At 34.8% G+C, this 15,622-nt stretch overlaps 1 protein-coding gene across 6 annotated transcripts in view; it reads left to right on the top strand.

Moving 5' to 3' along the window:
* Gabra2 (gamma-aminobutyric acid (GABA) A receptor, alpha 2) overlaps positions 1-11,382 on the top strand; it is a 134,388-nt gene extending 123,006 nt beyond the window's left edge. For 5 of the 6 annotated variants that reach the window (XM_005391902.2, XM_005391901.2, XM_005391903.1 and 2 more), the window contains 2 exons: positions 3,800-3,979; positions 9,133-11,382. In XM_005391902.2, coding sequence (XP_005391959.1) covers positions 3,800-3,979; positions 9,133-9,429 — 477 coding nt within the window. In that variant the 3' untranslated portion in view covers positions 9,430-11,382. The remainder of the gene's footprint in view (positions 1-3,799; positions 3,980-9,132) is intronic. The other variant, XM_005391904.2, reaches the window with a different exon arrangement.
* The last annotated feature ends 4,240 nt before the right edge of the window (positions 11,383-15,622 follow it).

Genomic DNA, 15,622 nt, shown 5'->3' on the forward strand with positions numbered 1-15,622 from the left:
GGGGCTGGGGATTTAGCTCAGCGGCAAAAGCGCCTGCCTGGCAAGCGCAAGGTCATGAGTTCGGTTCCCGGTACCGGAGAAAAACCAAAAAAAAAAAATAAAAAATAAAAAAAATAAACAGATTCTTAGAACTGAAAGGAAATCAAAGAGAGTGCCACAAAGTAGCCTATCTGCTGAAATGATATTTCAGTGCCATCTGCTACTTTTAGTTATTTTTCTTGGGTTTAGTGAAAATAATAATTTTCTTGAAGAACATAACTTTTGCTGATGGGCTTTTTCCTTGTCCTTTCATACTATTCTGTCTAGAGGAAGTCTTTTCTTTTGATGTTAGTAAACATGATTACTGTAGATGTAGTTGAGTTATCTGTCAATGCAGAGTATATGACATTTGTTTAAAAATTCATAAAATATCAAGTTTAATTTGCATGATAAGAATAATTACTCAGAGATGCATACTGATATTGTATGTTTAGAAATACATATTCAACATGCTTACAGGTGGATTTCACAATATACAGTTTATGTGTGGATTGTACTTTGGTTATATTTAAAGTTAGTTTTTAAAAATAAATTTAAAAATCCACTCATTTATATTCAAGCTACTTTTGTCCTAGATTAGAAGACAAAGTTACCTTGCATTCTGACCTTGGACAGAGACTTATTTTAAATTTATTCTCAGTTGTGGAACTGGGCAACAGAATCAACATTCTAAGAATGCAATGTTGGATCACGTGATCCAGTTCCACATTTTTAATGCTCTTCCACACAAAATCGTAACTGTTCACACAACCTGCAAGTTCTTCTGGAGCCTTCCTTCATTACCAGTGTTCCTTTTCTAGCCCAAGACTATTTCTTCCACCCTACCTCTAAATTCTTTTCTTCTTTGGGCTTTTTCACAACTGTTCCATTAGATATTACTTTCTTCTCCTATATCTTCAAAGCCATCTTTTCCTTTTAAATTGCCTCCTGCCTTTTAACCTATAAAGATTCATAATCTTAGTTGGACACACAGGTAAAATTACTTTCCAGATTCTATGTCATTTCCCTCTGCTATCCTCAGGTTTCATCACCTTTTCTCCATTCAGCCATTGTGCAAGCATTGTTTATAGTGTCATCTCTTCATTTTCAGTTCAGTTCTCAGCCCATTATTTTCTTTCCACTTACTGTCCTGTAATTGAAGTGAACCTATAGCCTACATTTTTTAAGACCAGATAATGATTGTCCATTGTTCTTAAAGGATCCTCACTGAACCTTTGAGCTGTTATGATCCAGGCCTTCATTTGACGTTCAGGTCAACTACCTTTTCTCTTTTCTTTAAAGCAGGCCTCATATAAGCTTCCTTCTCTTATATCCTAACAAATGCCAAGATTCATTCTATGCTTGAGATTCTCTGCCAGAGTTCTGAATTGATTCTGCTTCTCTAGCATTATGTTCCTGTTTACCTCCAGAGACACTTTCATTTTCCTTGATGCTTTTTTTCTTGTTTTTAGTATTCACTCTGTGGTTCTTACCTTAAACGACGCACTGGCAATATTTGCAAGAAGATCTACAACACCAAACACAGTGTCCATCATTTACCATCCCCAACCAGATAATCTCTACTCATTCTTAGCACAATTATCAGTTCCTTGGAAAATTTCTGAGCATTAGGTCCCCCAAAATGATTAGATCTCCATTAAATGGGCTGGCCTACCCTACTCTTTTGCAAAGTAGATTTTATAGTTGCATATTTTGTAATTACCTCTTTGTATCTCAACTCTTTTGCTGATCATTCAAATGATAACCTTGTTTGTTTTAATATATCATTGATCTGTGGTCATTTACACAGCGACTTGCCCATGTGAAGTACTCAGTAAATACGGTATGAATCAATGAAGTACTGTCAGATCAAAATCTGTAACCTACACTTTTGTTTTAATGTCCATGTTCACCTATAAGTAGACACACAACTTGCTTGTACCTTTTAGGATCATGTATCTAACCTATTCCTTAGATATTTCCACCTCACTACAATGCCTTAGTCTTTACTTATCTTTCAAAGAAAATGACAAAAGAAATAACCGAAAAGCAAAATACAGTCTTTTCAGTGGAGTTCATGTCTTCCCCCTACCAGTGCCTAAAACCTCATCAGCAGTTGACGTTGGAGTGAGAAAATGGTATAGTCCCATCTGTCACTGATTTGAAAGTATTTCTCAACCTCTGACCCTCAGTCTCAGTGTCCTCCCTCCCAGCCTTCAAGTCTTCGCCACCTCTTTTTATTGTCATGATTTCTGTGCTGCTTCTTATCTCTAATTGTGTATTCTTCTACCCCATCTTCCATAGTGCTCCCACAGTTAACCTTTTAAAACATGAGTCAGAGCACTTAGTCTTAGTTCTTCAGTGAATTATTAGTGGTTCTTTTGGTCTGTTTGCTTTTAATATATTTTGTCTTTTTGAGACAGAGTTTCACTATGCAGTTCAGGCTACCCTGGAACTCACTCTGTAGCCCAGGCTGGCCGCAAACTCACAGGGCTCCTCCTGCCTCAGCCTCCTGAGTGCTGGGATTACAGGTGTGCATCATCACACCCGGCTACTCTTCAGTCAATTATTGAAAGCAATTTTTCAGCAAGCTAAACTACTATGGTCCAGTGCATAGTTTTCTCATATATTTATTTACAGGATATTAGTAAAGAAATCAATTTAAAATTATTATGCACTTTACTCCCATCTTCCTGGGAATACCTGTAATTTTGTGATGAGGAATGATCAAGCAAAATAACATGATCAGAATCATCAAGTAAGTGGTACACCCTTAGGTTGAAGATACCCAAATTTTTGCTAAGTATTAAAAGCTACAATTATTTCCCAAACACTCATAACTCTTCATGTCTCCATCATGTTGGGCATGCTGACTTCTATCGCAATAATATTGTCTTTCCTTTCTTGAATGACAAACTCCTACTTATACTTTAGTATCTATGTCATCTTATTTAAGTCCAACAATCTCAAGAGGTAACTGACTCCCACATTGTGTTTCCACAGCAACGGGCACAAATTCCTTCTAAGCATCACATTGATTTTTACTTTTATTGCAGAAAACTTTCTGCCAACCACTAAGTTACATTCTCTAAGAGAACAATAGGTTTGTCTTATTAATCATTGTGTCTGCTACCACCTAGAGAGCATCTGGCACACAGCTTAATTTAAAATTTTATTCTTAATTCATTGTTATGCTTTTATATCTAAATCTGAGACAGAAATCTAAACTGGCTGAGGAAAGCATAGAAGAACTTGGATATCAAATTGCTTAAACACCAGACACAGCAACATACATCCAAATTGTTGTGAAACGTGCCAGGGCTTTGTGAGTCACTCTTTACTTTGTAGAAAGCATACATTTTCAATTTTATATATTCACTTAATTTGCATTTTAATATCCTACCATGTTCCAAAAGAATTTCAGGCAATTTACCAAAGAATGCATTAATTTAAATTATAATTAAATAACATAGAAGTAGGGTATTGGTATGAAGGAAGGAGACTCAAATATGTTCACCTTTCAGCTAGCACATTCATTGCAGTCCACAGTTATAGGGGTTGAGCTTCAAAGTGTAAGCTACTTGGTGACTAACATAACACGTGGGGAGGGGGGTGTTGCTTTCTTTAATAAAAAATGAATACTTAAAGAAAAGCTTTTCGGGTACTAAGATCAGTTTTTTAAGTCAAAATTTCATGTGGGAAAACTGGGTGCTGTAGCAAGTGATGTCAAACTTTTTCCCAATAAAGGCAGTAATGGATTTCATATTGATGTTTCTTGTAGTCCCCTTCAATAAAAGCTGAAGGCACTATATTAACATACAACTCAGTGAAGGCAATTCTTCAAGGAGCTAAACTAATATGGTCCAAGTATATAGCTTTCTCATGGCCCAATTTAAACCAAGGAAAGACTTTAGAGTACTTAGAGAAGTGGATGGACTGTTTAACCTTCAAACAATCTTCTGTAAGTATCACTTTTCTCAGTCAGGATGGTTAGCAGACCGTTGACAGCAGCACTACCCAAGCAGGGAGCATGTTGCTGTTTTACAAGCCATGGGATGGCTCTGAGCCACAGTGACTGTAAAATGCAACATGATATGGTAGAAATAGAGTGAGTTTGCATTTCGGAGATCTGGGGTTTCCTCCAAAGCCTGTTATATTCCATGTGTGATATGAGATCCCTAGTTCCTTAAGGTAAGGGACAATCTCTGAAATCTCCAAATCTGAAGTCATGTGATTGTTACTTTCATTCACCTAACAGTTCGAATCACTTATAGGTGTCTGTATTTTAGCTCATTTGTTCACGTAGTAAGCATTTTATCTCTCAATCAAAGGAAGCCAAGTGTGGTTTCCCACCGTTGTGTATTACATTTTGACTTCTGTAATCTGGTTGCTCGCCGTGACATTTTAAATGTGCAGTGAGTGACTCTAATAATATAACAAGTTAAATGTATTCTGAAACTTACAAAATATAAATAGAAAACTACATGGTGTGGGTTATAGTCTCTTTTCATCCCACTTCAATGGCAGTCTGTGAACAAACTGTAACAGTGCAGTTTCCTTTTCCTCCCAACAGTGTTTAAGAACACATCATTTACGGTATTGTTCATAATTCCCTCCCTTGCTCTCCCTTTTACTTATATGGGTCCCAGGCCCAGGCAAAATACTGTCCATCACAATGTTTTTAATTTGAGCTTATTTTATTAGTTTCCAGTCTTTCACACTTCTAGGTGGTAAAATTGAGGATTTGGCAGACAAATGCATAGTAGAATTGCAAAACAAGCTATTGAATTCGCTTTCTCTCAATCTAACAGCAGGTTTACCCTATTCTGTGAAACATTGTATGTTACGTTTTATATTTTATACACAGTTTGCTACCATAGCAATCACTGCAGTAATTGTAATTGATTTATCATTATGGAATTGGATTTTTTTGTTTATTTGGTTTTGGTACTAGAAATCGAATTCAGGACCTTGTGCTAGCCAGGCAGGCACTTGTGCCACTGAGATATATCCCCGGCCCTGGAATTGTTTTTTGATCTACTTTTGGACAGCAACTGTGCTAGGAGTCCCACAGGACAGTTTGTGTCTTAAGTGAACTTATATTAAGTGATAAGTGCAGAAAAAAGGAAAAACACATGCTTATGCTATAGAGTCAGGTTCTAGAGTGCCACGGAAGGACGTGGAAGGGCTGGCTACTTAATGAGCACAACAGAAAGCGATATCTCAGTAGATGTCCCTCAGTACACATCTGCTAATGGGAAGATAGTAAAATGTGCCTGCCTTGAGGATCAATGTGAGATTAGCTTCCAGCTCCTGGCTGAACTGTGGTATCATTAACAGGTTAGAAACGATAGAAGGGTGTGTGTATTTGGGCAGGATAGAACTGAGCATTTAAGCTGAGCGCATATCTTGACAGTTTATGTATTTATTACCCCAGGGATCTGTAGGTGATCAAGTACATCTTATTAGTTATCTATAGGTATATAACACTGTGACATGCTTAAAGTTAATAGGAAAAAACCATTGTTAATGCGCCTTTTTCCCCTCCCTGTTCACTGCATTGTTAGCATTTAATGACTTTAGGAACCCAACCTCATTTTGTTGTTTTCTGCCACAGTTGGCCTTTTTCTCTGAGTGACATAATATAGTTTATGTACCATTTAAAATACCTGTAACATTAGATTAAAATTGACTGTAGTAAAGCAGATAGTAACTACTACTAGCACTATTGTAATTCCCAAGAAAAATAAAAATTATAAAGGAATATTAAAATTTACTTCATGGCAGTGAGTACTGTTTTGAATAATTAACATAATAAGACTCATTGTACTATTTCTCTGAATGGATTTGAGTATAAGGCAAGGGCTACACTAAATAAAATAAACGGTGTTTAGAGAGGTCGAAGTCATGTGGCCTATGTATTCAGCCTGCTGATGATCTTGCTTGAACCATGGCCCACTTTATGTTCAAATAGCTTTCCATAATATAATGGAGAACTCTCAGCATAGCTCTTTTGAAAGTCAGTAGTAACTAGTTCAAGGCAGTATCTCCTGGTAATGGTTTAATTCTTTGGTATTGTCACTAGTACTATGACTTGTCAAGCTATAGAATAGACTAACTAGCCAATCAGTGTCATAACTTAGAAGAACACTAATATACATTGTGAATACTTAATCTGATACTCTGCTTTCGAAAATTGAGGAATTTTAAGTGAGTTATAAATATGCAAAATATGAACATTTTGCTCTATGTACATTTAGCTTTATACAAGAATACAGTCTGCTTTAATGTAGATTCATAGTTATTATTTTCAAGTAGACTAAGGGGAATTATTTTCTGCTTTAAAACCAGACTGTTAGAGTCTCAGCCAGAAAAGCCTTGCTGTGTGTTGTCTAGGAATTCAGGAGATGTGGCACCATATGGGTGCTCTTCCCTTCATTCAGTGAATTGGTAAGAAATTCCAGGTGCCCTCACTGGGTTGCCGGCTGCAGATATAACATATGGCTCCTGCACTGTGATTGCTACTTGTCCTCAAAACGGTAACGTTTCCAAGTTGCAGGGAGCACTCTGAAGTCAGAGCTATCACTTTGTTTAGTGTTGACATTTCCCTGAGATTTACAGTTATATTCAGTTATTGAAGACACATTTTGAAAAATGAACAAATTAAAATGAATTTTGTCTTTATAGCTAAATCTACAAAACCTATAAACATATATTAGTTATAGAAGCTGCAGCATTAGATGAAACATGACCCAATAGCATACCAATAGGTGGCATTGATATTTGGCTTGTGCCTGCTGATGAAGCCTTGCTGGTTATGTAGCACTGCTATCTTCCTGGTCAGCCAGAATATCTGCTAGATCAGTTACTCTAGCCTAGTTTCATAAACATAATTTATCACCCTAATATAGAGGTGTAATTGAAGGGTATTTGTGGAGGGTGCAGGAAGGTTGTTTGTCAAAATTAGTCCACAGATTTTTTTATGATTCTTTGCCTAAATCCTGAAACATGATTCTTGATCCAATTTAAATATCCCACTTCCAGAAAACCTTCCTTGAGTTTTTTTCATGCAGTTATTGATTTCTTCCAAGCACATAATGGATTGTCTTTTCTGATATTTACCTAGTGATTATCAACCTTAACTGAATATTTTACACACAAAAAAAATACTCCTAAATTTCAAATAACTTACTATGACAAAAGTCATACAGAACAATTAGAACACAGAGATTTGGTAGTCAGACACATTTAATTTAGTGATTTTTCAGCCATTTAGTAGCCAGGAAAACTGATCTGGATTCTAATCTTCGTTAGCCTCCGTTTCTGAAATTATACCTACCTTTAAAATTAAACTTACTTCCCACTTATTAGTGAGATTGAGATGGCATCCAGGAACACTTGACCTGACACATCCTAGTGCTTGACAAGCCCATCTGTCTTTTTTTTAAATCTGATGCACACTTATCCTACATTTGTCACATGAGAACTATGTCATCATGATGAAGAGAAGACATGTTATAATTGTGCCAAGTAATAAGCAGTAGTTCTTCATCTCTTTTCCCTTTACCCTGCAGCCAGATCCAGAAGATCTTGTCAGCAGGGAAAGCAGAGCATGACCAAACTTATTTCAATGAAAGATAGGTGACCCAGCCCTGTTTTCAGATCCCCTGTGCTTTTACAGATCCTTTCTTTTTTGTTTGAGCATTTTGAGTATTCGCAATTAGAATAACTAGTACAAGCAATTCTAAGTTGTCCTGTAAATCTGTGGCTTTACACTAATTACTATTTTGGATAATTCATTGCTGGTTTAATTTTCTTTGCATTTAGATAACTCACCATATAGTCATATTAGGTAAAAACAGATTAGTACTGTTTATAATAGCAGGTTTCATTAAGTAACCTATTTTGTGTCAGCTTTGTGGAAAAGCTCATGCCAATTGTTAAGACAGAAGCAGCACAAGACTTCAATGAGCTTACGTCCTAATGAGAAAGAACATGACTAGGAAATATCAAATCAATCAAATAATCACATGACTAGGAAAAAAATTTACACACTTTCAAAAAGTCCCACAATGGAAACATGTTTGGGTACTTTACAGAGCAGACAAGTGTAACAAAGACTTGTAATAATCAGGGTAGTCTTTTCTGACAAATCACTTTTCAACCAGACTACAGTATGAGAGTGAAGAGGTCATGTTAAAAATGGGAAGAAAGTATTCCAGGCTAAGGAACTGGCAGGGGAAGAGCACAAAAGGATGGAAATGGTCATAAACTTGGTTATTTCAGTAGAACTTGTACATAACAAAAAAAGAGAAGTCAAAGGTAAAAAATGTTGTTTTTATTTTAATTTCCATGAGAAGCTAGTTAAAGTGGGGGTGATGTGATCTAATGTATTTCTTAAAGACATCCCTGTGGCTCTAGTGTGTCTAATGACTGGACATGTTCAAGCCAAACAGGAAGAGGACAAAAAAGAATTATTTGGTCCAGCCAAGAAATAATGACCCAGGCAGGAGCTGGTGGCAACTGAACTGACAATTATAAAGTGAAACAGATTGGGAATGATTTAGACAAAAACCCGAGAGTTGCTATTTCATTTCCTTTATGTGCTTTGGGTATTTTTCACTCTGCTATGTGCATAAGGTTACAATTTCTTACCATCTAAGTAAAGCATTATTGTACAGTATTGATACGAGGTGAAGAGGAATCCTACTATCAAGTAGAAATTTGGGATCATTCATAAGAGATGATCATCCTTCTTGTTAAAAGGTGCCTATATTTCACATATTTGTGCACTAATTAATTTAACAAATATTTAAGAGCCATAAGAATAAAAATCATTGTGCTATTTAGTAAAATTGTGTTTTCTGTTATTTTCTATGTTGATAACAACAAAAATGATTCTCCAGGTAAATAGTACCACTGGTTTTGCTCTGGGAATTTCCTCACTTTAATGGTTTTAAGATTTAATAATCTCATGTTTATTTGTCTAAATTTCTTTTTTGTAGTGGATAGTTAAGGGTATCAGAGCACTCTTACAGAATTTGAACAGGAGTCTGGAAGATGTTGAATAGCAGGCTCAACCCACACTTTATTAATTCTTCTGTTTTTCAATAGAAAAAAGAGAAAGCGTCTGTCATGATACAGAACAATGCTTATGCTGTTGCTGTTGCCAATTATGCCCCGAATCTTTCAAAAGACCCGGTTCTCTCCACCATCTCCAAGAGCGCAACCACGCCGGAGCCCAATAAGAAGCCGGAAAACAAGCCAGCGGAAGCCAAGAAAACCTTCAACAGTGTCAGCAAAATTGACAGAATGTCCAGAATAGTTTTCCCAGTTTTGTTTGGTACATTTAATTTAGTTTACTGGGCTACCTATTTAAACAGGGAGCCTGTATTAGGAGTCAGCCCTTGAATCTAGGCACAGGTTATTTTTGGGATATATAGTGACCTTAAACTTGTTTGTTTTGCTATGTACAGTCTGACTAATAACTGCTAATTTGTCAACCAGTATGTACAGTATGTATATAGTGATACCGCTTACCAGTAGACCTTTAACAGAGGTATGCATTTACCAACTTTCAGAAATGTGGCCAGAAGCACCCCAAGCTAAAAAAAGCCATTGCCTTTTTTAAAGATTTACCCTGGGACATGGTTTATAGTGGTTTTCAGAATACCTAACTTATTTCCTGTTCTTCTAATATTGATGAAAATTGGGATCCTATATTATCCTTTATGGAACATTTTGATTTGGGAGTATTATTTTTACTGTTGGCTAATTGTAATAGAAGATAATGTCACTTAAGATAAATTCTTAGCAGAATCTTAAGTCTGCAATATCACTTCCCTCCACGAGTGCTCAGCATCCCTATTAATGTAATTGGAAGCTTGACATACATAAAAAGAAAAAACTAGAGATTTGAAATCAGCTTTTAATTACTCTGTAGAGTATCTGTAGTCATGTACATATTACAGCATGACAAGCTCAAATAATTATGAGTCACCCTGACGGGATGTTAATTATGCCTACAATTTAATAACTATTGGAATGTCATGGTCAGTATATTTTTAGCTTCAGAATTCATTTGAAAATAATAATTGAAATCTTATGACTTATTTCATTCACTCCAAACTACCTTAAATTAAAAAAAGAATAAATGTGTCTTACTCTTTGCAGTTATGCATTGTACTGAAATTTATCAGCTTCTTTTTTCTTCTCTTTTTCTTTCTTTCTTTCTTTCTTTTCTTTCTTTTTCTTTCTTTCTTTCTTTCTTTCTTTCTTTCTTTCTTTCTTTCTTTCTTTCTTTCTTTCTTCATTTTGGTGCTGGAGACTGAAAAATAACCCAGTTTGGCTGCTGTGGAGCAACTTTCATATTGGTTCAGAAACTTGTGCCAAAAACTCCAATTGCTGAGAATTCATGGGTGTCCCAAACTGTAGATGAGCACTTATATGATTCTCTTCTTTCCTGTTTACTGCAAATTCTGCCTTAAGGCTTCCTTTCATCAGGACTCAGAAGCCACTAATTATAAAGGAAAGGGCAGTTAGTTGGCACGTTTTTCTGATTTGAAAGCAGCTCTTTCAGATAAGAATTAATATGCATCTGCTTTTGTAAAATGCAACTTTAAACTTCACTGACTCAAATTTACAACAGCTTTGTATACCAGAAAAGATTTTGGTAAGAGTTGAGCATTTTTAAACCACAAATTTAAAATATCACCAATAGATAGTGGACTATTTCACATGCACAGACTTACACAAACATACTCTCACACACAAATAAATTAGACACCACAATTTTATATAATTATGAATGAATGGTAAAATTAATTTTATTTTAATATTTAAAAACACTCTTTATGTCCCTGAAATATGCTAGTAAAAGTTAACAAATATTTGTCTAGATTCAGAGGTTTGTGGCAAACTTAAAAAACTTTTAATTGATGTGTACATTAGCAGTTATTAGTTGACTTGTAACAATAGATGCACCTTAACAATGTTTTTTTGTAGAAATATAAGTAGTCAAATAGTGGCATTTCTTGCAATTTTGTACAGTATTTGATTATAGTGCAAAATAGGTATGTTCACAAAATCAATAAAAGGAGTATCTTATGGAAACAAGCAAAATCTTAACAAAAATTGTTTTTCCTTTGCCTCTCAATTTTTTCTATTTTCTTTAAGTGTGAACCTCTTATGTGTTGTGCATGACTGTAGTAATACTAAGGTCACAAATGCATCTTATTAACAAAAATTGCCATGAAGACCACCTTGGCATTAAAAATTCCCTCCCAAAAATAATCCATAATCCTTAATAAAATAAAACTGTTACATGAGCCAATAAATGTATTTCTTTAATTCCCTTTCCATTAATACTTTCTTTGTTATCTAAATAGTTTTAAATTATTTACTTTATTCACACATTGGAGTAGAAGATACCCTATTTTCTTGCACATTTGTGCATAGCACAGCTCTTTGCTTCAGTCTAGGTATGTGTGCCACGGTAGGTGAAAGTACGCAGTGTTTGAAGGCAAGCAGGGAAATGCTTCTGATGGTGTGCATCAGTAAATGCTTTCAGACTATTTTAAAGTTCTGCACTTCCACTTTAGTGTCTGACTATCAATTATAAGTTATATATGTATGTACCTATGTAAACAGCTGTAAATAACAGTTTCTGTAGGAAAACAGAAAAGATTCATCTGAACCTTGGAGAAAAGACTGTGGCTACATTGAGGTGACAGTTTTATTGGTGTTTAGAGCAGAGTGACTGGAGAAGCTATCATTACTGTTATCCTTAGAAACAATTCAAATTTTTAATTTCACTCGTTAAAATCTGATTTCAGCCTAGTGACATTCTGATGGCTCGATTTCTCAGTGATGTTTTTCAGAATTTTCTATTATTTTTTGAACGTTGATATATTTTGTGTGTTTCTTATTCTCTCAAAATTTTGAGAAATCAAAAGGAATTTTTGTTTTATTGGACAAAAGAAAGCATTCCATGGTAATGGATTAAAGTTATAGGAGCAGCAATTTCATGATTACTCACTTTCCATAAGCCACTTAAAAACCTGAACTGAAAATAAGAATTTATCATTGCAAGGCCAAATTTTCAGAAAACACGTTTTTATCATATTAACAGGAGTCTGTATGAATTATAAAAGTACAAATGATTTTATGGGGTTGTACAAGTGCATACAGCTATGGTGTGTGCAAATGTAGATAAATACATGTACATATATAGAAAACCTCAAAACCGTATAGCAAATACTTAAATTCAGCTGACACATTTTACCTTCTGGTGAGTACCTGCCTTGGTGTAGACCTTAAAATCACACATATCACACGCATAGAATTTAATGGAAAATTAAATTTTCATTCTTATAAATAAATTAGAGATGTAAATTAATTTAGTATCAAGTGGTTTAATGAGCTATAATAACACTACTATGCTGAGATAGTGCTGTTTTGCTCTTTTCTGCTATCATGTTCCTATTTGTTTGATTCTAAAATTGGAAGTAATTTCACTGTTAAAAAATTTCTTAAACTTCCATGATTCTGGGCTGAGGCTATAGCTTGGCGGCACAAGCACCTGCCTGGCAAGTGCAAGGTCCTGAGTTCGATTCCCGGTACTAAGAAAAAAAAAAAAACACTTCCATGAATCTTTTAGCAATATCAGACACAATATAGAAATCTTTTAAGGGATTCCTGTATCTCAAATTTATCTCACATTTCAGTATATGATCCCCTTTGAGGCATAGCTCTAAAACTGTTCTTTAAATAGATTATAATTCATTTGAAAAATAACACAGAAGCTACTATTTTACTCCTATTTTTTACTGGAAAATGTATTTAGCAAGATATTTTTCTATAAATATAGATATATATGAAGAGAGAGGGAGAGGGAGGGAGAAAGGAAGGGAAGATGGGAGTGGGAGAGAGGAGAGAGAGAGAGAGAGAGAGAGAGAGAGAGAGAGAGAGAGAGAGAGATTGGTTGTCTGTATTCCTGGTTTAGAGAACTAAACTTTGCCATGATGTTATGGTGGACTTTGGAATAGCACCAAAGCACTACAAATAATATACTTTGTCAAGGGTGTCAACCTGCCAGTCAGAGGGATAGGAAAGGGTTTAAATTGCTCTCTGCACTGTCAGGGTTCCTCATCATCTACTAGCGTCTGCTTCATATGTTCCATGCTTAATGTCCTCTGACACAGATCTGTGAAACATAGAAGTGCTTGTTACTTAGCTTGAGGACATAGTAATACTAAAAAAGTTATTATTATTATTATTTCTAGTCTCTGGCACTCTCACATGTATTTACACATGCAAATGAGACTAGTACACTTTTCTCCTACTAAAAAAATTAGAATTTCAGGAGAATCCTGAGCAGCCCACTGCTGGCCCACAGTTCGTTTCTGTTCTTCCTCAGTGAGGCTCCGCGGGTACTTGGTGCTTTCCTGCTGTGATTCCGAAAGGATACGGAGGGTAAAACTGAAGCTGAGGAGGGCGCAGTTCCTCCTAACACCTGTGCCTTTGGGAACTATGGACTCCGTACCAAACCACTTGGAACAGTTACTCTTAAATTATTAAAAATTATGTTTTCAAATGAAAGTCATACTTAATAAAATATTTAATATTTACAGAATTTTCCTATCAAAATTTAATAAAAGATATTAACATTTCCCTTCTGTTTTTAAGAGCTCATATCTTCGTGAAATTCTCAGAGGTTAAAAAAGAGATGAAATATCAGTGAAAAGACGCCGTGGGAAAAATGAGGCTGGTCCTAACTAACCCGAGTGAAACAGCTTCCCTTCTCTGATCCTAACAAGGAGGGAAAATTAGAAATATTTATGTATTTGCTTCTATTACTGTAAGCACTTTGACTAAAATACTAAAATAGAGAATAGTTATGCTAATGACCTTTTGACATAGTAAATTAAAGTTTATTTCTTCTAAAATTATGTGTCACCATTTTTCATTAGAGATTTTAGTAAGGAACATATTTAGAGCACTATGTCCCTGTGTTCTGTAGTTGAATTTTTAAATTTACATTTGTTGATATAAAGAACAAGTTATAAAGGTAATTTATACTCCATCTCAAACCCAAATTTAACACATGACATCACCTAACATTGCCAGTCGAGAAAAATAATTTAAAAGTTTGCATACTTTACATTTCAATATATAGTAATACTCCCAAAGAATGTTTGGTAAGGTCTTGGCTTTATGTGTATGTGCACGTTTGTGTGTGTGTTTGTGTAATTCCCAGGTGTATGTGAAAGCACATTTTGAGAAATTTAGATAAATTTATAACATAAAGCATTTAATTTATAAATGGATCTAATCACAGATGTAGCTCTTGTTAAACTAGCAATTAACTCAGTCGATAGACTAACTCTTTCAAATAAATGGGTAACAAACATTAATCAGAGTTGTACTTGAGTCATACATATGGTTAAGAATATTTTTTCTATATAGATACTGTTCTAATGTATTTCCAGTTTGTTCTTCTTAGCCATTAAGTTCAGAAAGATCTTGCAATTCTGCTTAGTAAGGTAAAATAGAACATTCTTCAAATTCCAAATTTCTCAAAGGTTTGCAAAAGTTCTTTTAAAAATAATGATATAGGAGTCTAGCATTTGCATGCCTCAGGAATGTAATAAAGTTTATATTCTTTTTCCTGTTAAAATTAAATATCTGGGGCAGGGGTGATAGCTTAGTGGCACAAGCATTTGCCTGGCAAGCACAAGGTCATGAATTTGATTACTGGTACCAAAACAAAACAAAGCAAAAAAAATATGTGCACAATTATTTAAAACTGTAATCTCTATTCATTTCTGAGTTCAATCTTTAATTTTGAATTGAAATGGTTCTGAGAACTCATCTCTTGTTAGTCAGTGTTCTCAGCAGTTTACACACACACACACACACACACACACACACACACACAATAACCATAATCACTGTGTGATTCTTGAAGTTAGGGAAGGCTAGACTTTCTATAAATTAGTCTAACATATTCTTGGGAAAGTAAAAGTTTTAAAAAGCTGCAATTTTCTCTGCTTTAATTCAAATTTATATTCATATCTTTTTGAGGACACTCATCAAATTGTGCTCTTCAACAGAACAAAATCAGGAAAATTACCCGCTGCATCAAAGATGTGATGTTAGCTCTCCATGAAAACATACTGCATTTTCGCATTTTGGTCCACATATAATCATGGTTAAAATGATTGATTAAGGTTGATTAAGCACACAAAAAAAGTACTTTGCACTTTATTTTCTTCTATTTTCTACTTTGATAGCAGTTAGAGAAAATTTGTTTTTACCTTCCATATTGTAGGTTTCAGGAAATATACACACATTCCATTCAAATATTATATATTTATTAAATATCGAATCCATCAAATATTTTGCTTTAAATTATTTTTTATAGAAAGAAGTCTAAATTGATCCCAAATAAATGCCATTTGGGACTGTAAGTATTGAATTAGCATAATAGGTACAAATATTTCATTCTTCATGCCTCACTTTCAAAGACTTACTCGGTCATACCCCGCTGTCAGAATACATTTCTTCATTGCACTCTACTGGAGAAATCTGAGTACCTTTCATA

This window comes from Chinchilla lanigera, unplaced genomic scaffold (assembly GCF_000276665.1).
Source record: "Chinchilla lanigera isolate Chin_1 unplaced genomic scaffold, ChiLan1.0 scaffold00042, whole genome shotgun sequence".
In the NCBI taxonomy this organism is placed as follows: Eukaryota; Metazoa; Chordata; class Mammalia; order Rodentia; family Chinchillidae; genus Chinchilla; species Chinchilla lanigera.